General features: G+C 33.8%; 3 protein-coding genes and 1 long non-coding RNA gene across 4 annotated transcripts; 3 read left to right on the forward strand and 1 right to left on the reverse strand.

The window, feature by feature from the left end:
- The first annotated feature begins 5,804 nt into the window (after window positions 1-5,804).
- LOC104116730 (stress response protein NST1-like) lies at window positions 5,805-9,616 on the forward strand. The gene is made up of 3 exons (XM_009627651.4): window positions 5,805-6,411; window positions 7,085-7,204; window positions 7,867-9,616. The coding sequence occupies exons 1-3, from the start codon at window positions 6,064-6,066 to the stop codon at window positions 9,427-9,429; spliced, it is 2,031 nt and encodes a 676-aa protein (XP_009625946.1). The 5' UTR covers window positions 5,805-6,063; the 3' UTR covers window positions 9,430-9,616.
- A 4,502-nt stretch (window positions 9,617-14,118) lies between these two features.
- LOC104116731 (NEP1-interacting protein-like 1) lies at window positions 14,119-15,842 on the reverse strand. Its single transcript, XM_009627652.4, has 5 exons — window positions 15,520-15,842; window positions 15,152-15,303; window positions 14,939-15,022; window positions 14,681-14,845; window positions 14,119-14,424 (listed from the first exon to the last, which is right to left on the reverse strand). The coding sequence occupies exons 1-5, from the start codon at window positions 15,680-15,682 to the stop codon at window positions 14,302-14,304; spliced, it is 687 nt and encodes a 228-aa protein (XP_009625947.1). The 5' UTR covers window positions 15,683-15,842; the 3' UTR covers window positions 14,119-14,301.
- Window positions 15,843-19,265: 3,423 nt separating this feature from the next.
- LOC104116732 (uncharacterized) lies at window positions 19,266-20,379 on the forward strand. Its single transcript, XR_690908.3, has 3 exons — window positions 19,266-19,386; window positions 19,483-19,546; window positions 19,988-20,379. It is a non-coding gene; the product is annotated as an uncharacterized lncRNA (long non-coding RNA).
- A 3,528-nt stretch (window positions 20,380-23,907) lies between these two features.
- Window positions 23,908-25,331, forward strand: LOC138893754 (uncharacterized). Its single transcript, XM_070178413.1, has 3 exons — window positions 23,908-23,965; window positions 24,750-24,823; window positions 24,903-25,331. The coding sequence occupies exons 1-3, from the start codon at window positions 23,908-23,910 to the stop codon at window positions 25,329-25,331; spliced, it is 561 nt and encodes a 186-aa protein (XP_070034514.1).
- Window positions 25,332-25,874: the final 543 nt, after the last annotated feature.

The raw sequence follows: 25,874 nt of genomic DNA on the forward strand, positions 1-25,874 counted from the left end.
CATAAGTATGTTCCTACACATGAGAAACACGTAATGAGCATATTTTCACTTCAAAAACGGTATGAACTCCCGTAACTCACACAAGAACTACACACAAACACAGTCAAAACATGCACTTTTCTTCCTTTATCAGCTATCACATGTAAACGTATTCCTACATATACAAGAGACCCACAAGATAGTAACTTAATCTGAAAGAATTGAACCACCTTTCAGATGCGCAAGATTAAATCAAGGAGATAAATTTTTGAGCAAGTGATTTCACTCACTAATTTATCACCAGAATACCGCTTATAAAGAGATGAACATGATGTATCTATGATCTAAACAAATATATGGACACTATGTTTTGCATTTGCCTTGCAAGTTCTTGGCACTCAAATCTTTTTTTATTTTTTCGTAATTACCACTCAATTCTTATTATGATATTCGATTATTGTGTTACCCTCTATGAAATTACTAGGGAAGTTCACGTGCATTTAATTCCAAGGATTTTTGTATTTGGGTGGGTTTGAGAGAAGAAGAAAGAGAGTTGTAAGACGTGTGAGTGGCTTTTTATCTTTATAAGCTAGTTGAGTTGGGTCGAATTGGGTTTATGGGTGGTTTTCTATGCTTTGTTTTGGGTATTAATTATTTTATATCCATGGGGACTATCATGTCAGCATTTTTTACTGAAAAAATCAAATAAATCCGCTTGAGTGATCATCTGAGTGTAATAAGGATAATTGAGTGACTTTCTTGTTACAAATGAAAGAAAATTGACTTTACTCCATAATTTCACATAGTTCAGTAACCATTTGAGTAATGAATTCACTAATACTAACAACTCATGTAATATTTTATATACTGTATTATTTGATGATGTCATTGTCACGACCCAAACTGGAGGGCCATGACTGGCACCCGGGCCATACCCGTCGAGTACCAACGCACATTTTATCTAACATTTCTTGTTATCTATAAGGGCTGACGAGATCCATATAAATGGTAGACATGAATCCTAAACAACCAACAATGACAGATAATGGCATGAACATATATAACATGGACCGATAAGGCTGTCATGAAGCTATGTATAAGGTACGAGCTGACAAGCTGCCATGAGAGACTATACAACAAAAATCAGTCGACAAGGCAATTCAAACTATACATGAGTCGACATCTGTCTATGAGCCTCTAAAGGAACATAGGTGCTGCAACATTGCCGGAATGGGGCCCCGACATACCCATAATATCTATAACAAAAATGTATACCAAGACCACGGCAAGTCCGGAGAAGGGATCTCGCCAATAACCGCTGAACTGGGCAGCCTACTATGGCGGGGGAGTTTCGCCTACCTGTCTATTAGGACCTGCAGCACGACATGCAGCATCTACAAATAAAAAGGATGTCAGTACAAATAAATTACTGAGCATGTAAGGCAGGAAAGCATAAGTAAGAACAGTAATGTAAATAGGGATAGAGAATATACAACTTGTAACATCTGGGTACCTCTGAGGGCTACTGACATGAAATGCATGATACATACACACACACACACACATATACATAAACTTTTAAAACATACACCTATGTGGGCATCATCATCATCATATCGTACCCGGCCGTAATAGGCTCGGTAAAAATATACCCGGCCATCATAAGGCTCGGTAGAATCATACTCGGCCATATGGAGCCCGGTAAAACCCAACTGATCAGTGGTTGCATAATAGGTTTCGTACCCGGCCGACTATAGCGTGGCTCGGTAGAGTAAAATAGATACATATATGATGCAAGCTGGACTCATTAGAATCATATTTTGAACATTTCGGAGTGACGTAAGGTCGGTATCCTCCGTACACGTTATTAGGATTAACTCTTCATCAAGAATCTTATAAGAATCAGGAAATACCAACAACATTGATAACATAAGAATAAGAGAATTAACATCAACATCAATCGTTCCATAAGAAGGGAAACAATGTAAGTACTGCTAGCTTTTAAGAGTGGAGTATCTTTGGAAGCTCGTTCATTACATTATTGTACAATCGGAGTCGTGCAAAAGAAGGAAAGGGATAGCCTCACATACCTTGTATATACTTCCCAACCTCAAGCTATACAAATGTCACGACTCCTTAGTCTACAATAAGAGAAATGACACTATCGTTATCGTTTAAGCGTCGTAACTATTATGTATCGACCGCAACCTATTTTACGATGAAACGGACAGTATCTCCCCTATTTATATGACTTCCCACAAGTTAAAACAACCACCAAACAGCCCAAACAACATCAATAATAATCATATTGAGCCTCACAAAATAGTCCACCAACCAATAATATTACTAACAAGCCTTTCGATATATATCTCACAAGTTCTACCTTCAACGACTTAGCCGTAACTTGGATAATCTTAAATACATGTAGGGTAAGAGGTTCCTTACCTTTAAACAGAAAGAAAAACTCCAATTTGACCTTAATTGACCACGGAATATCCCTCCAATGCTGCCACAAGAACAAGGAAGCGAAACTAGCAATCAATTAGGGTTTTTCGACACTAGAATCACTTTAGAAGACTTGAAATAACCTAGGGTTGATATTAAAAACTTGAGGGAGTATTATACAGAACATAAAAAAACAACCACCCCCATGAGCTGGAACAACACAAAAATTAGCAACAACAAGAAGAACAAGAAATTTACTAGCACCACGGGATTCCCGACACTTGATTTGTGTTGTTTGCCTTTTGTTTTGATTTTGGATCATGAGAAAACCTTGAGAGAGTATTTTTAGGGTTCTAAGGTCTGAATATACTAAAAAAGAATGACTTAAAACGAGGTTGAGGCGTGTTGTATATATCCATATGTCTCAACCACCTATGTGGGCCCCATAGAGTTGCTTGGCGCAGTCTCGCGAAAACGCGAATATCTCTCTACTCCGAGATCGTATCGACGAACGGTTTAATGCGTTGGAAACTAGACTCATAGATCTTCAATTTGGTGGGTAGAGCACCTCGTAATTCCAATTAAATTGGGAGAAAGCTTAGTAACATTTGACCTAAAGTTTAAGTAAAATTATGAACGTAAGTTGCGACAACTTCTGTCGACTTTTGTTTCATAACTCGTTTGACTTCAAGACTTATGATACGGATATTATATGATTCAAATACCTTAAAATACGACCTCTTGGAAATATTAATCACCTCTAGTTTTACCCGAAAATACGGGTTATAACATCCTTGATTCGTTTAACTTCTAATACTTGTTAACCACTCTTATACACCCTTATATCATTTAAGGCCAATAGGATTAACTTCTTATCATCTCAAAGATAATCTCTTCTCGGATTTATGTCGGCTAACTTACGGCGCGATCTAACGTACGCGAATATGGATTGTAACAGTCATGATGATACAATATGAAATAAAAATTCGTATATTAGCAAAAAAATAATATAATTTCTATTTAAGATAAACTACTCCGAGAATAGATTTATTATATCATTATTTACCGCATAACAATATTTGTACTTTTTCATGTTATATGACACTTTTTCTTTCTATTACGGTCAAAAAGAATGAGAACCTCATATATTGGGTACTTTCATTATCTTTAAATTTTTTATTTTATACTTTAATCACGAACTCTTGTAGTCTTAGAAATATCATACATTTTTTAAGATCACAAGTATTAGAGGTGGGGTGGATCTAATACTTAATATAGAAGGCACATGAACTCATGGTGTTTTCGTCAAACTAAGTATTTTATGTATATATTTTTTAAAGTCAATCTAATATTAATTATATGTTGCCACCTTATTGCAAAAGTTTAACTGGTGTGCGTAGTTGAATGTTGAGTTATTTATCTAGAAAAATAATGATTAATTATCACTTAAAATATTTTTTTCTTTAGCTTTGATATGTTCTAGAAATCTTAATTCCGCATATAGAGGTACTTTTAGCACTTGTTTGGTTTGATAGATCGAATGAAATAAATCATGGCATAAAATTTGATATTATTTTATGGATGTTTGGTTTGTCTTTTCAGTCATGCATAGCTAATCCTGGTATCATTTAATACATTAATTATTGTGTTATTGCCTAATAAAATACGCATGGAATAATAATATACAGACTAATCAAGATATGGATTAAACACTAGGAGATAAATTACCTTTTTATGTTTTCTTTAAACCCATCATCAATACCCTTGTAATTTTATTAAATTTAAAAATAAACCTATATTTTTAACTATATCCTACATATCCAGCTTTTATTAAAATCAAAGCTCGAAAGTAATCGCGACTCAAGGGCGACCCTTCCTTAAATCAGGTAAAGCAACTGTTTTATGCCCCAGATTTGAAGGCCCCTTATTTTTTGTTATACCTAATAGACTATATATAAGTTTTAAAAAAAGTTATGTGAAGCAAAAATTTTGATTTCTTACTTTTGCAAACATAGAGAAGAGGGATTTGCAATTGCTATGATTTCTGCCAAGGAAATTGTATTTGAAATGAATATCGAACCCGAATTTCTAAAAAACGTGTGATATAGGAATAACCATTTGATGAGAATGATGAAAATGAAATCTCAAACTCTCTCGAAAAGTTTTTTAGAGTTGATTACTTTTATACATAGTAGACAAGACTATTTTTCACTTCATAATAGATTTAAACAATTTGAGGTATATGAAAATATTTTTGGTTCACTATTTAGCGATAAAAAACTGAGATCACTAGATGATGAAAATTAAAAAAATATTGCCTTAATCTTGAATGTTCCTTAAAACATAATAATCAATCCGATATTGATGGTTTAGATTTATTTTCTGAATTAAAAGTGTTAAGGAAAATAGTACAATTAGAAAATAATAATTTATTTGATATACTCAATCAAATAAGAAGATTTGATTCTTTTCTAAATTTCTATATTGCTTATAGAATAATGTTAATAACTCGTGTTACCATTGTTTCAGCGGAAAGAAGTTTTTCAAAATTAAAATTGATAAAATCTTACCTAAGATCAACAATGTCTCATGAGAGGTTAAATGAATTATCTATATTGTCAATTGAGAAAGACTTATTAAAAGAAATTGATTATAAAAAAATTATTTATAACTTTGAATCTAAAATACGTTTTAAAAAATAGACTTTAATTTTTTTTTTAAAAGTTAGATACCTCATAAAGTTTACAAAATTCGTCCCTGCACTGACTTATAATTCTTGCATTACTAATCTCTGCATTATAATTTTAATATAACTTATTTTTTAACCAAAGCACCCCTTAATAAAAAACTAAAGCACCCCTTAATAGAGACCGGACTCGCATATAACATACGTGTTCATGTGAATCCAATAATATTTTGCTTAAAAACGATATATATATATATATATATATATATATATATATATATATATATATATATATATATATATATATATATATATATTAAATATTCGATTATGCGTGCAATTATTATTGTATATTAACTATAAAAATTCATAAATTCTAAATCTGTCTTTATCCCTTAGTATGTACTACTAGTTTTTATTATTTTCGTAACATAAAATAATACTCCTTCCGTTTCAATTTATGTGAACCTATTTTTTTTTAGTTCGTGCCAAAAAGAATGATCTCTTTACTTATTTGGAAATAATTTACCTTTATGCAATGATTTATAACCACACAAAATATATCTTTATTTTACATCAGTCTTCTCTCTTTTCTTAAATTTCGTGCCCAGTCAAATGAGTGCATTTAGGGAGTAAGTTTAAAGTGAAATTTTTAACTAAAACTGCAAGTATGACCCAATTTAGAGACGAAGTATTTGTTACTGTCATTACATAACCACGCTCCTGGACCAAAACCCCCAAAACCGTACCAGTAATCTAGTTATAGCTCTTCATTCGTCACAAACCAGAAATAGATCACTGAATCTACTACTCCCTTCCAAGTTCCAACCCCTTTTTTCACGCTCGCCTCCTCGCCCAGCTCTCGTACTGACCTACTAATGGGCCCCTCTATTACACACACACACACACAGTGTTAGAAGGAGCTGACTAATGGCTGAATCTGTGAATCAAAGATGAAGATCACCGCCAGCAACGCTGAGCTCCCGGCGATTACATTCTCCGAATTAGATCTTTTGCACAAACCGTCTAATAACACTCGTAAACCGTCTCGTCGGAAAACGAACAACTTCGCCGCTGCCGGAGTGAAGTTGCGCGGAACTCCTAATGGGAGGAGAAGCAGGCCTGAAACTCCTCTTCTCCGCTGGAAGTTCAATGATAATGCCTCTATAAAGGAAGAAACTTCGCCGTCGGAGCTTGATCGGAAATGTAGCTGGAGTGTGGTTTCTGCTAGGAAGTTAGCAGCTGGACTGTTTAGGCAGCAGCTTCCGGAAGTCAACCACGGTCAAAACTTGGGGATTCAGGTATTTTTCCGTAAATTAATTTTTTTTATTTAGGGCTTTTGTAATTTGGCTGTTGATATATTGATTGCCAGTTAACACTCATCAATGTCAAAAACATTTGATTTTTCGAATCTAAGTAATTAACTTGCATTTATATTAAGGTACATTAACTTAACATATTGATGCATTTAGTCAAAGCAAAGGAGTAAAAGAGAAAAGTGGAATCGCTTCAGTAGTCTATTATTTCTTCCTAATTGAGATTTCTCCTTTTTATTCCCTTTGGGTATAACTGATTGTCAATTAACACGCAGCAATATATAAAAATTTGATTATTTGAATCTTATTGATTCTAAACTATTCTCATTTACATTAGTTGCATTATTGTATACTGATTTGGCATTTTGATGAATTTGGTCAAACCAATTATGTTTGAATAATTAGGAATAGTGGAGAAAATGGAACCATTTTAGTAGTCTATTGAGAACCATTCCATCTTCTTATATTTGTAGTTGGTAATCCATTTGATAGTCCTGTTAATGCCAGCTTTTGGGACCAAAGCCATCACCCTTTATGACCGTTCATTTTTACTATTTTAGAGCAAAGAGCAACTCGAGGAGTGTTGTGTTGTTGTATATTCCAAGTTACAGGGATTGTGCAACATTTCGGAATTATGATTTTTCTTTCTTCCATTCAGGCTGGTCGGGTTGAGGTGCCCTTTCATTGTCATCATCACAGTAAAGTGCATGACTCTCACATTAATCCAGTGCCGAGTCCTCGATCTGTCTTTGGTCCAACAAATGGCCATTTTCACAAGGTATGTGACTTTTTTTTTTCCATAAGAAACTTTGAATCTTTTTTGTAACCGTCTATGCTTCCTTGTATCATGAAGTTCTAGAGTTGTCAGGGACATAGTCCTATACAAATGTAGCATGTAGCGACACGAGACTCGCCCCTTTTTAGGGGGACATAATTCTCCCAAATATTCTTAATGTCATCTTAACTGTCTTAACCCCTTTCATAGTGAAGTCACGGAGTTGTCTGGAACACGGACCTGTGCAATGTTGTAGGTGCAGGGAAACAAGATACCCCCTTATATTGGAGGGATGCAGTGGTCACAGAATGTTCTGAATATTGTGTCAACTGTCTTAACCCTTATATGGAAAGTCATGGAGTTGTCTGGGACGTGGTCCTTTACAACATAGTATCCACTTATATTAGAGAAACTAGAGTTATGGGTATATATTCCTATGCAATGGAATAGATGCAGGAAGACAAGATTTTAAGGGTAGACTCTTGGCTGTCATCATTCTGCATAACTCTTCTGAATACTTTAATATTTTTGATATTGAAGAGACTTTAATATCCCTGCTTCACAAAAAAGACTCTTGATCTTAGTACTTAAACACATTGTCTTCCATTTTATATTTGTTTCTATTTTGCTGATCTGACTTTGTTGCAATTCTCTATATTATGTAGCTAGAACCCTCACTTCAGTTTTCCCACTCTGCTATGGAGGGGGCTACAAAGTGGGATCCAGTTGGCTGGACAACAGCGGTGGAAACAAAGAAGGTATACGGCTATGAGAAGGTTCTTGATCAACAAGTGAATACTGCTTCAATGATTTCTTCCCTTGAGGCAGAACTAGAATGCGCTCGTGCCAGAGTTCATCAACTTGAGACCGAACGGCAGTCATCAAAAAAGAAACTCGAACAGTTTTTGAGGAAACTTAGTGAAGAAAAGGCAGCATGGCGAAGCAGAGAGCATGAGAAAATTCGTTCAATTATGGATGACATGAGAGCTGACTTCTCCCGAGAGAGGAAAAACCGAAAGAGGCTGGAAATAGTCAATTTCAAATTAGTTAATGAGTTGGCTGATGCCAAGTTATCAGCAAAACGCTATCTGCAAAATTACGAGAAAGAAAGACAGGCTAGAGGGTTGATAGAAGAAGTATGCGATGAATTGGCCAAAGAGCTTGGAGAAGACAAGGCTGAAGTTGAGGAATTGAAGAGGGAATCTCTGAAGTTCTCAGAGGAAGTAGATGAAGAAAGAAAGATGTTGCAGATGGCTGAGGTTTGGCGTGAGGAACGGGTTCAGATGAAACTAGTTGATGCTAAGGTGATGCTTGAAGAGAAGTATATCCAGATGAAGAGACTAATTGGAGAGCTAGAATCATTTCTAAGTTCTAGAGGTAAGAGTTTGGATGTGGAGGAGATGAAAAGAGCCGAACAAATCCAACAGGCAGCTGCCTCTGTGAATATTCGTGATATTAGAGAACTCACGTATGAACCTCCAAATCCAGATGATATTTTCTCCATTTTTGAGGATGCTCATTTTGTTGAACCTGATGAAAGGGAGATCCAGCCATGCACTGCATATAGTCCTGCCAGCCATGCCTCCAAGCTTCGCACTCTCAGTCCTGATGGTGATGTTTACAACTTCGACAAGCATTCTCATGCATATGTCAATCAGAGTGATTATATAGAGGAAGAGGGAAGTGAGTGGGAAACAGTTACCCATCTTGAGGAGCAAGGCTCTAGTTATTCTCCTGGAGGAAGTATTTCATCCGTCAACAAGTATTGCCAGCACAGCAATGTATCAAGAAGTGGAGCAGACTGGGAGAGAATTGGTGGTGATGGCACACCGGTTTCAGAAATTAGTGAAGTATGTTCCGGACCAGCTCAGCAACTTACAGAGGTGTCATCTGTATCTAGATTTCAGAGATCATGCCCAAGTAATGGAGACAAGTTCAAAATAAAATCACTAGAAGGAACTAATGGGAGGCTGTCAAACAAAAGGCTATCAAATGGGGCCATTCTTTCTCCAGATCATGGTTCGAGTAAAGGTGGCTGTAGCCCCTCGGACCTAGGAAGCCAGTGGAGCTCACCTGACTCGAGCAATCCACAAATAGCACGCGGAATGAAAGGATGCATTGAATGGCCACATAACTCTCAGAAGAAAAGCTTAAAAGCAAAGTTATTGCAGGCAAGAACAGAGAGCCAGAAGGTCCAGTTGCGCCAGGTCTTGAAGCAGAAGATCTGAGAGAGAGTTCTGAATACCTGAATATGAGGCCTCCTGTCAGTAGGTGTATCAGTAAAACTAAAACAGAATTCAAATATTTTTCCGAGAATAGTCTGCTAACCGGAATTTGTCGGAGAATCATGTCTATGTATCGATAAATAACTTTGTTGTCAAAGCTATAAGAGTCTACTGTAATTTCAATGGTGTATTATTTTGGTATTTCTTTAACTTATGGCTTGGGCCATTTATTACCAATATACACCCTCCACAGAAGTTTCAGTAACAAAGAGAGAAACTTTGCGTTTGGGTTGGGCATAAAATCCGAAAAATCGGACCGAACCGAAATAATTCGGTACTTCGGTATTCGGTATGGAGTTTTCAAAAGTTCAGTACCCCTCAGTATTAAGATATTGGTATTTCGATATTACCGAAATACCGAATTTTTTTACTAAATGTTATATAGCATATGTTAAATATAGTGTGTAGTCTAATTTTAATTAAGCAATGGTACCGGCCAGGTGCCCCAATCTTGAGAGATGTGCCAGTATTTATATGCCTCACTTCTGTTGTTTCTGTGTCATCCCTTTACTTAGCGCTAGAGTAATATGCTATTAAGCTTAATTTGCATGTTATCGTCAAGGGAATGTTAATCTGATTTGGTTGAACAAGCCATAGTTCTGAAAAGGCATGCACTTTGTAGGATTCCAACACTTGTCATGGAAAATCGGCATTAGCCAGAGCTCATGACCATTGTGTGTACAATTTTGAGCTTACACCAGAAGTGCAGAAATTACGTTCCACTATTAGACTTTGTTGCTTGCATCTTTACTGATTCTATGGCATGAAAGTGCCTCTGGATTCTATTAACAGAACATTTGTTTTTCAAAGAAGGAAAACTGGATAAGAAAGAGTTGAAATTAAAAAAAAAAAAAAAAACTTAAGCAATGGGGAATATGTTCCTACCTAAGAAGTTATTGTGCTTTTCCATCTAACTCTTTTTACCCTTTCGTTTCATATATTTGCTCTATTAAAATTTGGTCTATTTTATATTTTATTGTTCAGTGGCTGTAATGACCAAATACTTCTCGTTTCAAAATTTTCAATAATCTTGGCTGCCTCAGTCTTATATGCAAATAAGGCAGCTACAAGAAATGCTCTAGTAAAGCTGTACATCACTCGTTAATGCATGATTGATGTTGCATTTCTTATTATCTTACAGAAATTATCATGCAAATTTGTTATGCAAATTGAAAAATCGAAACCGTACCGAAACCGTATCGAACCAAATAAGAAATCCGAACCGTACTAAACTACTTTGGTACGGTATTTGGTATACACAATTGATAAATCGAATACCGAACTACCGAGCCGTAATTCTTAAATACCGAACCGAAATACCGAACGTCCACCCCTAGTTTGCGTAGTTGATTTCCCTTCTGATGTTTTATACTTCAATGCCATACAAGAGGGGGTGATTTGTGTGGTGTCCAATTTTCGCATGCACTGGATTATAGAAGGATCTGGTTCTTTTATGAGTTCCTTAAGCTACAATTGCGGAATAAGTAATACAGAAAGTAAAGAACACAAGTATTTTTACGTGGACTACACCCGACTCAAAAGGTGAAAAAACCACGACCTACTCCCCAGTAGAATTTTTTCTAATATTTTACTACAACTCTGAGCCAAATAACAATGTTTACAAACTCTTGCAAACCTAAGTATCAACTCTAACCCTTGTGGCAACACGCCACAAGTTGTTGCAACTACTTCAAGTTAACTCTAACTTGAATGATATAACTCAAGTACCTAATACAATTACTTCTAAAGAAAAGCTGAAAGGTACAACTCAAAAGCTCTTGCTACAATTGAACTAGGATAAAAGCTAGACACATGGAACTAATTCTTCAATCTGGTTCATGTAGCTTCAGTTTCGCACTCTTGAAACTCACAGGAGTTGCTCACAAAATGCCTTGCTATTTTGCTCTCAATTCTTGCTTAACTTCAGTATGTGTACATCACCTGTAAAAGAGAATACAATTGATATATATATATATATATATATATATATATATATATATATATATATATATATATATATATATATATAGAGAGAGAGAGAGAGAGAGAGAGAGAGAGAGAGTTAGCACGATTAGGATTAACTAGAAACCTGATACTTTAACTTTCCTTGGTGGAATAGTTCTAGTTAACTTCAACTTCTAACTCTTTCCTTATATTGGACAGAGTTCTCTTCAAGTAAGGAGTTCTGTTCCTTATCAAATATGCAACATTTTTGTTCAGGAATTATCATAAATAACCACTTATACTTATCCCTTGCACGTGTATGCCTTTTGCTTGAATCTGACCGTAACATGTGTACAGTATCCATGAACCTGGTTCATGTCTTTTGTCAATCATCAAAACCTAAACCGCTCAGGTCAACACCTTCATTCCTCTACGAATGTCCTTCTGTATTAGCCATTACTAGATGACGTACCTATGCGATGCACATGCCCAATTGTTGCTCTTTTTTCTTATTTTTTTCCTTTTAATATTTTTTGGTCTATTACTAATTACACACTTTATTCGTCTTCAGGGAAAGAAAAAAAAACATAGGCATTTGTATAATAATGTATAAAATCACATTTACCTGTATTATTTTTTTTAATCTTTTGCGTTATGTGTATTTTAATTTTTTTGAAATCGTATTACTATACCAATCACTTTGTAATACTTGTTGAAGTCTGACACTTTATTTTACAAAGATTTTACAATACTTCAAGTGCAATGTAGAGTATTTCTACATAGGTTCTACATATTTTTATTTTTAAAAAAAAATAGTTTTGCACCACCAAACTTAAAATTGATTATAAAAAATTGATTGAATAATTGAAAAATAAGCCACGATGTATTTTCTCATTGTTTAAATTGAATATATATAGTTTTACTCTTTTAGTATTTTCAATTGTGTTAATGTATTATTTTTTATTTTTATATTAATCGAAATTTGAATAATAAAACATATTCAATTTATTTCCAAATAGTTGACGAAAAGATTTTTTCTGTTCTTTGAAAAAATAATTGTAATTTTTAATTATTCGGAATTGTTTTACTAGAAAATTTGTATGTTATTCTAGTTTAATGACATATCTGAATAATTTATTAAAAATAAATTTATTTTTTCAATCACTCTAAATACTAATCAAATTGACCTTAAATTGAAGCATTGCAGTATTTTTCTAGTTTCATTTGATATGATTGACTCTCGGGTATAATACAACTTTCTTTACCATAATTATTCGTTGAACAGAGGAAAAAGTATAATCATGCAGAATGATACTTCTTATGCTGCCTAATACATAATAAAGAAAATAATTCCCCAAATTAGTTGTCTTAACCTTTTGTTTAGATTACTCTCAAATAATTTTTTATAGAGGGAATCATTATTATACAATTTAAACAATATTCAATATTCTATAACAAAAAAGGGACTTGACTATATTTTATTCTTAATTTTTTTTTCTAATTTTATAAAGTATTCCAATTAAAATTGAAATTTAATGAGAACTTGTATAAAATTATATCAATTGATACTAATATAAGAACACCTTAATAAAAATTTACAAAATTTATTGCCACTTTTTTAGGGAAAAAAAAAGTTTTTACCTAAAATAGTCAATAGATAAAACAAATAAAATAATATTTCTTAAGGAGACATTAGAATTGTTATATATAAATGTATGTAACAATTGTATATTTTTAATCAAATAAACATTGAATTATAAAATTACCTAACAGATAATTTTTTTAGTTAAAAGTACTAAATGGAAAAAACAAATTAGACAATGAAGGTGTGAAGTAGTTTCCTTTCAAACAAATTGAAGAGTAACATTAATTTAGTAGTACATTTAAAGAAGATAGTCAAGGTTGAATGGGAAGTGGGGTCCACTGAAGAAATCAATAGTTTGGGCCACATTACTTTTGGTTTTTTCCGTTAATAGAAACCCACAATCAAGCTTTTGAGCCTATTATACAATGTAATTATATTTTTGAAATGACCATAATGCCCTTGGCCGACCTCCTCTCCTCTCTTAGATATAATAGAAAAATGATGGGGAAGAGATTGTCGAAAGGTAAAAAGTATAGAGGATAAAGAAAGGTATCTATACAATTCACGGCAAATCCAACATGCCGAGGAAATAGCATAGATAATTTCTGACCCTGTCAATTCTATAAAAGTGTGACCTAAATGTATTGTTTGACAGTAAATTAGCCTATTTTAGTCGTATCCTCGAACCTCTTCCTGACCACACCAACTTTTTTTCCCTTCATTTTCTTGGGCTATATTTGACGTTATCATGCTTTCTAATTAAGTTGTTCGTTGTTATTATTATCGTAAGTAGATGAACATAGTATTGAATGAGTTAGATGTGTCTTATTTTTATCAAGACAAAAACCTAAAATGAAAAATGCTGACATGTTATTTCAGTTAAGGATTGTGTCAAGCATCCATCGTGATCTCCATAAAGACAAGTCAATTAATACTTCTATTCATTGTCTAAGGTCTAATATAGACTAGTTCTACCTAGTTAAGAAGTTTTTGAGAAATACAGCCAGAATGGATAATGAAGGGAAAAGCAAACGCAGAAAACAGAATTTTTTTTTAAAAAAAAAAAGGAAAGAAAAAGTACTCATAATACACAATAGGCTCGATTAACAGAAGTCAGAAGAAAAGTTGCATTCATCTGCAAGTTTTGATGGCTGAACAATATACATTTTGTAAGCGAGTTGTTTGTAAAAACAACTGCAGCATATTTTCTCCTTTAGGATTTAGTAGTATTAGTCTAAGTAGTTCCTCGATCAGATTGCTTTTATCTCCACAGTAAGTGCATACAATCAAATTTCTACTCTACAAATCGGGCAACTCCCATGCCGAATTAACCATTCATCTATGCATTGTGTGTGGAAGTTATGTTTACAACTTGGTAGCAACCTTGCAGAGTCCCCATCTTTGAAATCCTACACCATAGTAAAATTGCACAGATTATCGTATTGCCTATTGGTTTACATGGTATACAAATTTGGATTATAGGTAACTTGACAGCGTAAACAAAACACTTAAAAGATTACTGTAAGTAACTGCTCATAATAAGTAGAACTAGTTACCTAGAATATAAAATAGACAACCTATACTTACGTGTAAAGATTCTTTACACTGCTAGTATATGCAAGTTAAATCTGGTGGATTATTAATGAAAGGTAACAATAGGTTTACCTGCAGGCAAATTGCACAAGTGACTTCTTGAATTTCTCTGCAGGTATTTACTGAACAGAAATTGTACTTTGGCAGTTTCTGTATAACCTCTTGAGATAATCCTCTGGTTGCATTAATATCAAAGATATCAGATATTTCCCTCAAACTTGTCTCCACAGTACTAACCTGAATTTCAAGAAATGCATAGATTAATTGATTAGGTAAAGCATCTTATAATAAGCCCAAAAATTTCAGAGTGAAATAGGCATCATATCTTACTTGCCACTGATAAGCTTTTAGAACTGCTGGACTCACCCACTCCATGAATACCTTTCCATTTACTAGACTACAAACAAGTGCAACCTGTAAAATTTGGACTTAAATCAATTTCTCAATCTTCCTCTAAATTCTTAAAGAAACAAATACCAATTTAGAATTGTTAATTTATTTACCGGCTTCTAAATTTATATACTGTCAGTGCACAGAACGTACCTTGGAAAATGGCTCGCCATTAACTATAAGTTCAACTAACTGAACAGTTGTAATAGCGCCGGTCACAGCACCCACTGCAGCCCCTCTGAGAAGCCCAGTTTCTGTTGTCTGGCCTTTGATTGCTCCTATAATTATCCCTACGGTCGCTCCTCCTGATTTTCCCAATATAAAATAAATAAATTAAGTGACCATTATTAATGAATTAAAGACACACAGGCTGATGCAATCTGATTTACTGGATTCAACTGAATCTAGTACTTTTCACGTAGACCACAAATATATACATGAAAAATTACTAATGATTAAACTCATTAAGTTAAAAATTCTGAATTCGTTCGCGATTAAAGTAACAAAAGAGATGCACATACCTAAAGCAAGAATGCACATAAAAAGAGCCCAAATTGCATTCTTTATCACCATCAACAAGAGCCCAGAAGAAAAACCAGCAAATCTAAAGAAAACCCAAGTGAAAACAAACTCCTTACTCTTTACCAGTAAACTATGAATGCCAGAAAACCAATTGGTCGTCATTATAAAAATGAGTAGTAGTTTAGCCAGAAGACAGGAACAGTATCTACGGAAGAGAATGAAGAACTAGAATTGGTTGAATTAAATTTCACGGACTTAGTTTTTGGAAAGAGCAAGTGAGTAGATAAAATTAAGGCAGGAAAATAGGTGCATTTATAGGGGTGCAAGAGAAAAAAGAATTGCTTGCATTTAAGAGAGTTAGAGCTTAGAGCTACCACTCACGTGCTAAGCTCATGCATGTGCTGTTGAAGTGGCCGTGATCAGTATGAACATCCATATATACATACATTTAGGGCCGCCCGACGAATTTTGTGGCCTAAAGCCAAACTTTACGAAGAGGCTTAACCTTTTTTCTTTTTTTATTTTTAGTTTTAATTTTTTTATTTTTTTTAGATGCAAAATTATTAATAATTTTCCTAAATCAATTTCTCCTAATTTTCAATTGACAATATAGCTAATTTATTTAACCTCTCTTGAGACACCATTGATCTTAGGTAAGATTTTATCAATTTTAATTTTAGAAAACTTCTTTCCGTTGAAGCAACGGTAACATGAGTTATTAATATTATTCTATAAGCAATATATGCATTTGGAAAAGAATCAAATTTTTGTATTTGATTGAGTGTATCAATTACTGTTATCTTCTAATTGTAATTTTTCTTAATACTTTTAATTCAGAAAATAAATCTAAACCATCAATATGAGATTGATTATTATACTTTAATAAGAAACATTCTAAGACAATGTTTTTTTAAATTTCCTTCATCTAGTGATCTCGATTTTTTACCATTAAATAGAAAACCAAAAATATTTTCTTATGCTTCGAATTGTTGAAATATATTTTGAAGTGAAAAAATAGTCTTGTCTATTATATATAAAGTAATCAACTCTAAAGACTTTTCGGGAGATTTTGAGATTTTATTATCAACATTCTCATCAAATTATTTCTTCCTATTTATCACACGTATCTTACGAAATTCGAGTTCGATATTCATTTCAAATGCAATTTTCATGGCAGAAATCATAACGGTTTCAAATCATTCTTCTCTATATTTGTTAAAGAAAGAAATCAAACATTTTCACTTCATAGAGCTTTTATTTAAAACTTATTATATGATATATTAGGTGTAACATAAAAATGAGGTCCCACAATTATGGGCTTAAAGCAATTGCTTCGCCTGCTTTAGGGAAGGGCCGTCATGCGTACATTCATGTCCCCTCATTCAAAGTTTAATCTTTATATATACGTTATGTGTATCTTCCGAAAATATGAGTTCAAAACATTATATATTTATACTATTTGGAATGAAAGAAGTGCCAGATTGTTTGAAGATAAAGCCACCTCTATATATGCAGAAGATTAAAAGTACTACTATATACTTTTTGTTTGTTTTGGTTCAAAGAACTTGTTGGTGATGCAGAATCTTTGCTAGATACATTAGAATCACTGATGTGTTAGACAGGTTACTGATATGAAAGCTGGAATATCTTGTAATATTCAAACACATTTTGTGCTACAAATAGTAATATCCTTTTCCTAAAAATAAAAATAAAAGTAACATACTCCATCCATTCTAATTTATGTGAATGTATTTGATAATTAGACATGCGCGAATGTTCAATATATGTTATATACCATTAAAATCTAATATTTTATCTATATAATTTTTCGGCTTGGGCTCCAATGATGAAATCCTACAAGGTTCTCAAAGAGAGAGAAGAGTGAGAGAATTTGTGATGTGAGAAAGTGGTTAAGCAAAATTGCTTCCAAATTTAGAAAGTGGTTATTCTTTTTGGAACGGACCAAATGAACTGACTACTTAAACTAACAGCTAAATGTGTCCACCCCGAAATCCTACAAGGTTCTCAAAGAGAGAGAAGAGTGAGAGAATTTGTGATGTGAGAAAGTGATTAAGCAAAATTGCTTCCAAATTTAGAAAGTGGTTATTCTTTTTGGAACGGACCAAAAAGGATATAGGTTCACATAAACTGGAACGGTGGGAGTAGCTAACGCTAATTCAATGAACTGACTACTTAAACTAACAGCTAAATGGGTCCACCCTCCCCCCCCCCCCACCTACTAGTTTTATTTCATACTCCCTCCGTTTCAATTTAAATGAGGTGGTTTGATTTGACATGGAGTTTAAGAAAGAAATTTTTTTTTGAAACTTGTGATCTTAAAAGCTTAAGGGGTAAAAGCTTTGTGGGGCTATGACATTTGGTTGGTTATAAAAGCTTCTCATTAAGGGTAAAATGAGTAAAATAAAAAGTTTAAAGTTGAATTATTTCCAAATTTAAAAATATGTTATTTATTTTAGAACAAACTAAAAAGTAAAGTTTGAAACGGAAGGAGTATTAGATTGCTTATAATTGATTTTAGTTTGAACTGTTCACTCAAAAAGAAATATTTAATCTCTATTGTTCAAAGTTAGCTACTAAAGATTGACCTCACAGGTTTTTACAGTGCTTATATATCACTTATTTTTCTATATCCACGTTATTATTTGGTCACTAACGATCTCATTAGTCATAGTTTTCTTTTGTTTGTCCTTTATTTAGCTTAATATCTGCCCGATTTGTTTTTGTTAAATTAAGAAAAGAGAATAAATAAACTTTTTTGACTTATTTGTCAAGCTTTCGAGCAACTCTTTCGACTGTCGCCTAATCCTCCACATGCTCAAGAACCAACTTGATTCAGTGTTCATATCCGTGAACAATTTTGGTTTTGGTTAATTACATCTTCTCCATCCTGTTCTGCTCGTCTTTTAGCAGCTGGATCTTATGTTACAATTAAGTTCTTGTACTCCCTCTGTTCACTTTTATTTGACACGTTTTGACTTTTTACGCCTTTTAAGAAATAATAAATAAAGTATATAATTTATCACGATATCCATATTAATTGATGCATATTTTATTGGATTTGAGAAAATGATTTAAAATGAGTAATAAATACTGTGGGTATAACAGAAAAAAAAATTTATCTACTCTTAATATGCGTAAAGTGACAAGTAAAAAAGAAAATTTATTTTTAATATATATGTCAAATAAAATGAACGGAGGGGGTATTTTCTTTATCCTCTTTTAGGTTAATATCTTGTTAAATGCAATGCACATTTAATGTTCTATATCCATATCCATGCCTTTTCACACTGAATCCAATATACAGGTTGGGTTTGTTTTCACATCTAAATCACGTTCACGTTAGGTCAATTTTAGAAAACGGGATCTCTTTCTTTTTCCGATTACTTTGAGGATTATAGTGTATACCTTTTTATGCCCTACTAAAAAACAGTAAATTTGACTGAATAATTCCGACCGATTTAATTCAGTCGCAATTTTTGATTAATTCGGTCGGAAATTTTATTAAAAATACATGTTAATTTTTTTAAAAATTTTGACTCAACATTGCGACCGATTCAGTCGCTCAATTACACAAAAAATACCGCAAAAATATTTTTTATGGTTTGCGACTGTATCAGTCACAAAAAAAAAAATTAAATTAAATGTTTCGACCGATTTAGTCGGAATCTGTAATAAAAACGAGGTCCGACTGGTCAATGAAATTTGCGACTGAATCAGTCGCAAATCTTTTTTTGTAATACAGGCCTAACCTGTTTTTTCTTCTTTCTCCTCTAGCTTTTCTCCCTCTCCTCTTCTGCCCCACCCGCTCTATGTCTTGATTTTCTCCTCTAGTCTAACCATATAAGGTATGGTTTCCCTCTCTCTCACTCTCCATCTCCCTCACCCCCCTCCCCCTCCACAAATGTTTTGTTCCCAAGTTATTTAACTAGTTTTTGGTGCAGGAATCCGGCGGCTCATCTCCCCTCCGGTGGTGATTCGACATCAGATCCGTTGGTCATTTTTCAGGTTTTTATTTTTGCATTAATTTAGCGAAAATAGTATGTATAAATTAGCTATATAATTTGCAATATAGTATAGATAAAGTGGCAATAATATTTGTAATATAATATGTATATAGTGACTTAATAAAAATTTACTTGTTTAAATTAATTAGCTATTTTTTTCCTTTTTAGTTAGATGTTCTTGAGAAAATGACTAGTATACTTATATGTATCCAATAGCAAATCAAGAAAAAAATTTAGAATAATTTGGGTATGTTCTATAATTATGAAATTCTTGTTTATATAAAAAAAATAACTGCAATTTAGACACATGCGGCTGGTGACGTGAATAAAGGTATAAATATTATATAATTATCTATTTTGGTATTAGTTTGAAAGTTGTGTGTTTGTTTTCTTACTTCTTTTACTTTCTTTTCTTTATTTCTCGTGAAAATAATAAATAAAGGTCGAGTCTACGAGATTGGAGTACAACCATCCTCCAGTTGTCCACCAGCAGCATTATTCACTGGGACATCAGTTTCTCAAGAAGACATGGAAGTTATGCGTCAAAAAGTGGATCAAATGTCGCAAGAATTGCAAGCAACTCAGGCTTTGATCCAAAAATTATTTTAAAAAAAAAAGCAAGAAAGGAGTTGCAATGGAGTCTAAGTCTGAGGAGGAGACTGATTCTGAATAGGCTATTTGAATGTTTTAGAGTTGAAGTTAGAGACATGTGTAATTTATGTTGTTTGATAGTTGGTTATTTGATTAGTTGGTTGAATTGTTATTATAAATATTATTGTTCATTTTGTAGTAAATATTGGATTTGGATTGTTATATTAGGTTTTTGGATTGTTATATTAGGTTTTTGTTTGGTTGTAGGTGTTTGGTTGGCTGTTTTATTTGGTAGGTAATGTAATTAGAAATACAACAAAATTCTGCTTAAAATGCCCAGATTTGCGACTGAATCAGTCGCAAATTTCACCAGGAATTACCCAGATTTACGACTGATTCAGTCGCAAATTAAAAATTTCTAACAAAATTTAATTAGGATTTGCGACTGAATCAGTCGCAAATGGAGAAATACTGATATTTTTAATTAATTAATAATCAATATTTTCGACTGTTTCAGTCGGACTAATTAATTAAAAATTATTTTTATTTTTAAATTTTCCGACGGAATCATTCGAAACTTTTAATTTATATTTATTTTTTTAATTCTGGTCAACGACTGATTCGGTCGCAAATGGCCTAATTTCAAATGGCCCCGTATTTTTCAGTTTGCGATTGAATCCGTCGCAAATTTTCGAATGATTCTGTCGCAAAAATATTGCGACCACGTGTTTTCCGACTGACACTTTTCAGTCGGAAAAAATATGATTTCCGACTGATTTGACGGGCGCAAATTTGTTGTTTTTTAGTAGTGATGACAAGTCGTAGTCGAAGCCCCGAGCAACAAACTACAATCTAACGACTCCATAATCTAGGTTGAGACGAAAACTCTAAAATGCAAACATGGTTGGGTTTCAAAACTTTCTCTACTAATAGGTACATTTTCAAGTCGTCTTCCTTCAAAGAAACTTTGAATGGTATTGTGCTCCGCGATTAAGGAGAAAGATAAATAAATCTCAATGGAGAATGGGTAAAATTTGATTCTTCTTCCTTTTTGTGTTGTACATTTAAATATCTAGTTCATAATATTATGATTGTTAGAGCAATTCGCGTTAGCCAAAGGCGTCTCAATAAAACTCGTGGTCTAAAGCGAAATTTTATAAGGGGTCTTAATTTTTTTTTTTGTCTATAGTATAGTTATCTTGCAAAATATAGTATTAATATTATATTGTTTTCTTTCTTTCTTTCTTTCTTTTTGTCTATAGTGTAGTTATCTTATAAAATATAATATTAATATTCACAATGGTAAGAAAATTCAAGTTAATAAGATGTTAGCCACGTATTTACAATTCGTTAACTTGGATCTTATTGTAAAAATATTATTTATCAATATGAAGATTTGAGTATCTTAATTCAAAGTTCTAAAATATTTATATTGTTAAAAAATAAATAGTCTTTCTTTTCATTTTTATAAGGATTTTATATTTTTTTTTACTTGTTTCTATAAATTTTAATATTGTCTAAGCGAAAATAAGACAGTAAATTCATAACTAAAATTTTTTTTGGGATCCCAAAATTTAGGGGGGCTAGAGCAAACGCTTTACTAGCCTCCCGAGCCACTCCGGGCATTAGCATACTCGATATCGCACATATTAGGGGAGATTTAAAATAAATAGAAAAGTTCCTTTAATACTTGATATGATAGAGACAAATCATGCATCTACTTCAACTAAAATTGATATGTACTGAAACTACTTGAAAGCCACTAGATTAGTCATTGGCAAAGACAATGGGCTTGTGGTCAGTTAGTGTTCACAAGCTTCAATTTACGTGCAACATTAAAAAGAAACAACTCTAATTTGCTTATGGTTTTCCAACATTTAAAGGAATGCTATTTAACATGTAATAATTAGATACCCCATTTAAACAAACAAACTTAAATAGAGGTAGAGAGGGGAAACTTTCAAAACCAGGTGCTTGGATATGTGAATGGATTTCAGTACTGTGGGCAGAATGACTAAAGAAACAATTTAAGTGAAAAATTTAGATATGGGCATTTCTCATCGTCAAGATTCAAGATTAATAAAGAGTGGTCCACTGCTCCTACGTTACTTCGTCTACATTTATGATACCTAAAGATATTTTCTTATTAATGTACGTACTATGCACAGTGCACACCCCACTCCTCAGATGACTGATAATTGATTACTCTGTACCTTCTTTACTCACTCAATATTAAATGACTTTCCCATCACCCTTGCCTTTATTTTTTGAGTTTAAGTTATATGTTGAAAGAGATTGGACTATTTCTTAGTGAGACAACATAAACTCTTCAATAGATCCTCTTTTTCTTCAACTATTCGATCACCTTTTCTTAAGGTTTTGTACTATTATATAATCAAGTTCTACTTTGAATTGCTCGGGAAATGTTTTTCTAACAGGATTGGAATCGTGAGACGTTTCGGTTCTCTAAACCTATCTGTCACTTCAGAAAGGGGTATAATTTTCAGATTGTTGAACCGAAAAAATAAATTGGAACGAAGTGAAACGAAAGCAGACAAGTGAAGACCAAAAGAGACAAAAACAAAAGATTTACACAATTAAGATATAAAAAAATTATAGGTAAATCTTTATGATAAATGTTTATTAATAACCAAAAAGAAAAAAAAGAGCAACTAACGCTGCTCACGAGTTAAAGAATATTGATAGCGTAAAAGAATTTACTGATATTTGCTCACGCCGTTATGTGCCTAATACAAATAATTAAATCCCGTGTAAGCAAGTATTAATTAAATTATTACTGTAATACCTTTAGTAGGGAGCAAATGTAGGTTAGGAAGAATTGGGAATTTGGGTGTCAGATTTAGTTGAATTATTTACTCATAAAGCTAACCACTTAATTCCATCATGTTTGCCCTGAAAATACTCCTATGCATCTTTCAGGCTGCTTCTAGGTTTATATATATATATATATATATGGTGTAACAGAACAGTACCACCAAAGTCAGTTTGCCCTTCAAGAGGAAAAAAAAAACAAAAGGAAATTGGTAGCAAATAATACTATTATTTCAAAATTTGAAGAAACCCTGTAGCTTATAATTTATAATCAACTTCCTGTATAATTAAATATATAGAATATGTGTAATAAAGAACAGAAAAAAGGACAAACAAATTTGAGGATGCAGACTTCCCAATTTTATAAGATCAAATGAAAAAGAAAGCTAATAAAAGGAAATACAGACAAACAAAATGAGTGTTAATGTGCTTCCTAAGAAGTTTGATTATTTGTTGTGCTCATATTGAGATACTCAAAGGATTATTCACTTTTTGGCATAGCTTTTGCTGGTTTCTTTTTATTTCATAACCAAGTCGAATTTTGCCGCAATGTTTTAAGATAATTTTTTTCATGTTCAAAGTTAGATGTTCTATATGGATATTGTTAACCCGTAAAACGGTCCAGTTGAATTTATACGTGGCGTCTAGACAAGTGAATTAATTTGATCCTGAAATAATAAAATAATCAAAAAATTATGCAATACTTAGCCTTAGGATGTAGACGAAACAACAGAAGCAACAGTTCTGGGAACAGGATTTCTGGGCACAATAACAATGAAATCAAAAAGCAAGAAGATAAGATTGTATTAAACTTTGTATATAATGTAGCGTAAGTCTTCCAGAAAATTCATGCCCATTTACAATGATAACTAAGCTCACTATTTATAGCGATGTCTAGGGAAGGAGGTCCTAGGATCGTGCCCTTATTTAATGTCAATTATGAGGGTCATTGATGAAGATGTAACAGTGAACATAAATACCAAATTCCCTGCAACGGGTAATCGCTCTTAATGCCATAGAATATTCTCTATTAAATGCTACCGGGCGAAGAGCATTTATCACATCTTTATGAGTGTTATTCTTTCCGGTGACAAACGAAATAGCTGCCTTCGGTATTTGGCCATCCCCTAGTCTTGGGTTCCACGTGTCCCTTTTTTGGACGGTCACATGTCATAGCATATTTTACCCTATACAGATAGTCCCCATGCTTTCCGGTGACATAACTTTGTGTTACCGGAAATTTGGTAGAAATATTCTTTTAGCGGGAATTATTATAATTCCCTCTGAAGACTTCTGACGGTTGATTAGACGCACGTCTCTTCGTATTTAATGCCCCGAACATGCGTCATCCCATGATTCGGTACATCTTTTGTCGATTATCGAGGTAATCATGACCATGAATTTAGCCGCCAAACCTTTTACTTATACGCATCAACATTCTCCCTTATACTCCATAATTTTTCAAGCTTCCCTTATCTAACTTGCATCTTGCTCTTCATCTTTTCTCTAATTCTCTTCAAACAAAAACCTTCTCCTTCTTCCATACAATAGCTTCTACCAGCAACTGCCACATTATCTCTACCGTCTGCACCTGACCACGAAGAAGGTGTTCCTCTTCCCCAGTCCCCAGTCCCCAGTTCATGAGAATTTGGGATAAAATTATGCTGTCCCTTCTGAAGATCCACAAAGAAGGAGGAATGTTACTCTTTCGGTCTCTACCAGATGCAACTTGCTATCCCGACCGGTGGAGCTTGCTAATTATCTGAAGCATTTGGCTTCAGAGAAAAATTGGGAAGAGATTCAGGCTCTCTCAGAAGAGTGTTTGTTCAACAAGGCCATGCACAACGCCGCAGCGGTACGTTCCTTTCTTCCTTTATTACTTCTTCAATTTTTGGTATGAACATATCCTGAATTTTACCCTTCTTGATTTGTAGGCCAACTTTCTTGCTTCCGAGGGCCTTCTGAGGTTGATTCATGAAAAGAAAGAGATTACTTCCGCACGAGATCAGCTTTTGGCAGAGCAGGAGCAAAATATCGCTCGCCTTTCGGAACTGGAAGCCAAAGCTGCTGAGGTTGTTGTATTGGAGGCTCGTTTGCAGCAAAGCGAGCAAGAAGTGGTAACCCTTAGCCAAGAAATTGGCCCGCTGAGGGATAGATTTGACAAAGCCAGGGCCAAATGGGTTGAAGTCCATAACGTCGTTCTTGCTGCAACCGAACGCGAGGCTGCCTCCGCTAAAAGAGTGACTAACTTAGAGGTAGCTTTGAACTCCAAAATTGAAGAACTTGTTGCTGTGGGGGCGAAACATGCCAAGATGGAAGAAAAATACGTGAAAACTATCGAGCATAATAGGCTCTTTAGTTAAACTGTCTATGACCTTGATGTTACCGTCAGATCTACTAGGTTCGTCCGGGAAAGCCTTTCTGCCGAGGTAATCCAACTCAAAGAAGAACTTAAGCACCAAGCGACTTCCCTCATTGTCGAGAAAACTTATGCTATGTACATCATGAGGAGAAAACCCTTGAAAGAGGCCAAAGCTGGTGTCATTGATTTTGATGCCAAAATTGCTAAGGCTCGTGAGCTTGAGTTAGTTGCTAAAAGTGGACTCCCAGTGAGGTCGGATACTCCTGGTCCTTCTGATTCTGGTTTCGAGTTCTCGGGAACTGAAGAAGAATCGGAGGATGATGATGCTGAAGGCCAAACTGGTAAAAATGTTGAGCCATCGGTGGATCCATCTACTTCTCCTGGGGGCACGAACACTTCTCTTCCTCTTGCTTCCAAAAATAATGCAGTTTAGCTTTTTTTTCTTTTTCCAATTCTTGTAAATGTGCCGTTTTGGCATGTTTTTGTAAATAAAAATATCATTTGCTCAAGTATTGTTTGAGTTTTCCTTTCATTTGAATATTCA

Source organism: Nicotiana tomentosiformis, chromosome 6, assembly GCF_000390325.3.
Source record: "Nicotiana tomentosiformis chromosome 6, ASM39032v3, whole genome shotgun sequence".
NCBI lineage: Eukaryota > Viridiplantae > Streptophyta > Magnoliopsida > Solanales > Solanaceae > Nicotiana > Nicotiana tomentosiformis.

What these genes read in the sequence shown, in the direction of transcription:
- LOC104116730 (XM_009627651.4), top strand. Translation starts at nt 6,064, where the DNA reads ATGAAGATCACCGCCAGCAACGCTGAGCTCCCGGCGATTACATTCTCC. An exon ending in GTCAAAACTTGGGGATTCAG is followed by an intron (nt 6,412 to 7,084) that starts GTATTTTTCCGT and finishes TCTTCCATTCAG; the next exon opens with GCTGGTCGGGTTGAGGTGCC. An exon ending in CAAATGGCCATTTTCACAAG is followed by an intron (nt 7,205 to 7,866) that starts GTATGTGACTTT and finishes TATATTATGTAG; the next exon opens with CTAGAACCCTCACTTCAGTT.
- LOC104116731 (XM_009627652.4), bottom strand. Translation starts at nt 15,682, where the DNA reads ATGACGACCAATTGGTTTTCTGGCATTCATAGTTTACTGGTAAAGAGT. An exon ending in TATGTGCATTCTTGCTTTAG is followed by an intron (nt 15,304 to 15,519) that starts GTATGTGCATCT and finishes TGGGAAAATCAG; the next exon opens with GAGGAGCGACCGTAGGGATA. An exon ending in CTTGTGCAATTTGCCTGCAG is followed by an intron (nt 14,425 to 14,680) that starts GTAAACCTATTG and finishes ACTATGGTGTAG; the next exon opens with GATTTCAAAGATGGGGACTC.
- LOC138893754 (XM_070178413.1), top strand. Translation starts at nt 23,908, where the DNA reads ATGAGGGTCATTGATGAAGATGTAACAGTGAACATAAATACCAAATTC. An exon ending in TACCAAATTCCCTGCAACGG is followed by an intron (nt 23,966 to 24,749) that starts GTAATCGCTCTT and finishes ATTTGGCTTCAG; the next exon opens with AGAAAAATTGGGAAGAGATT. An exon ending in CCATGCACAACGCCGCAGCG is followed by an intron (nt 24,824 to 24,902) that starts GTACGTTCCTTT and finishes CTTGATTTGTAG; the next exon opens with GCCAACTTTCTTGCTTCCGA.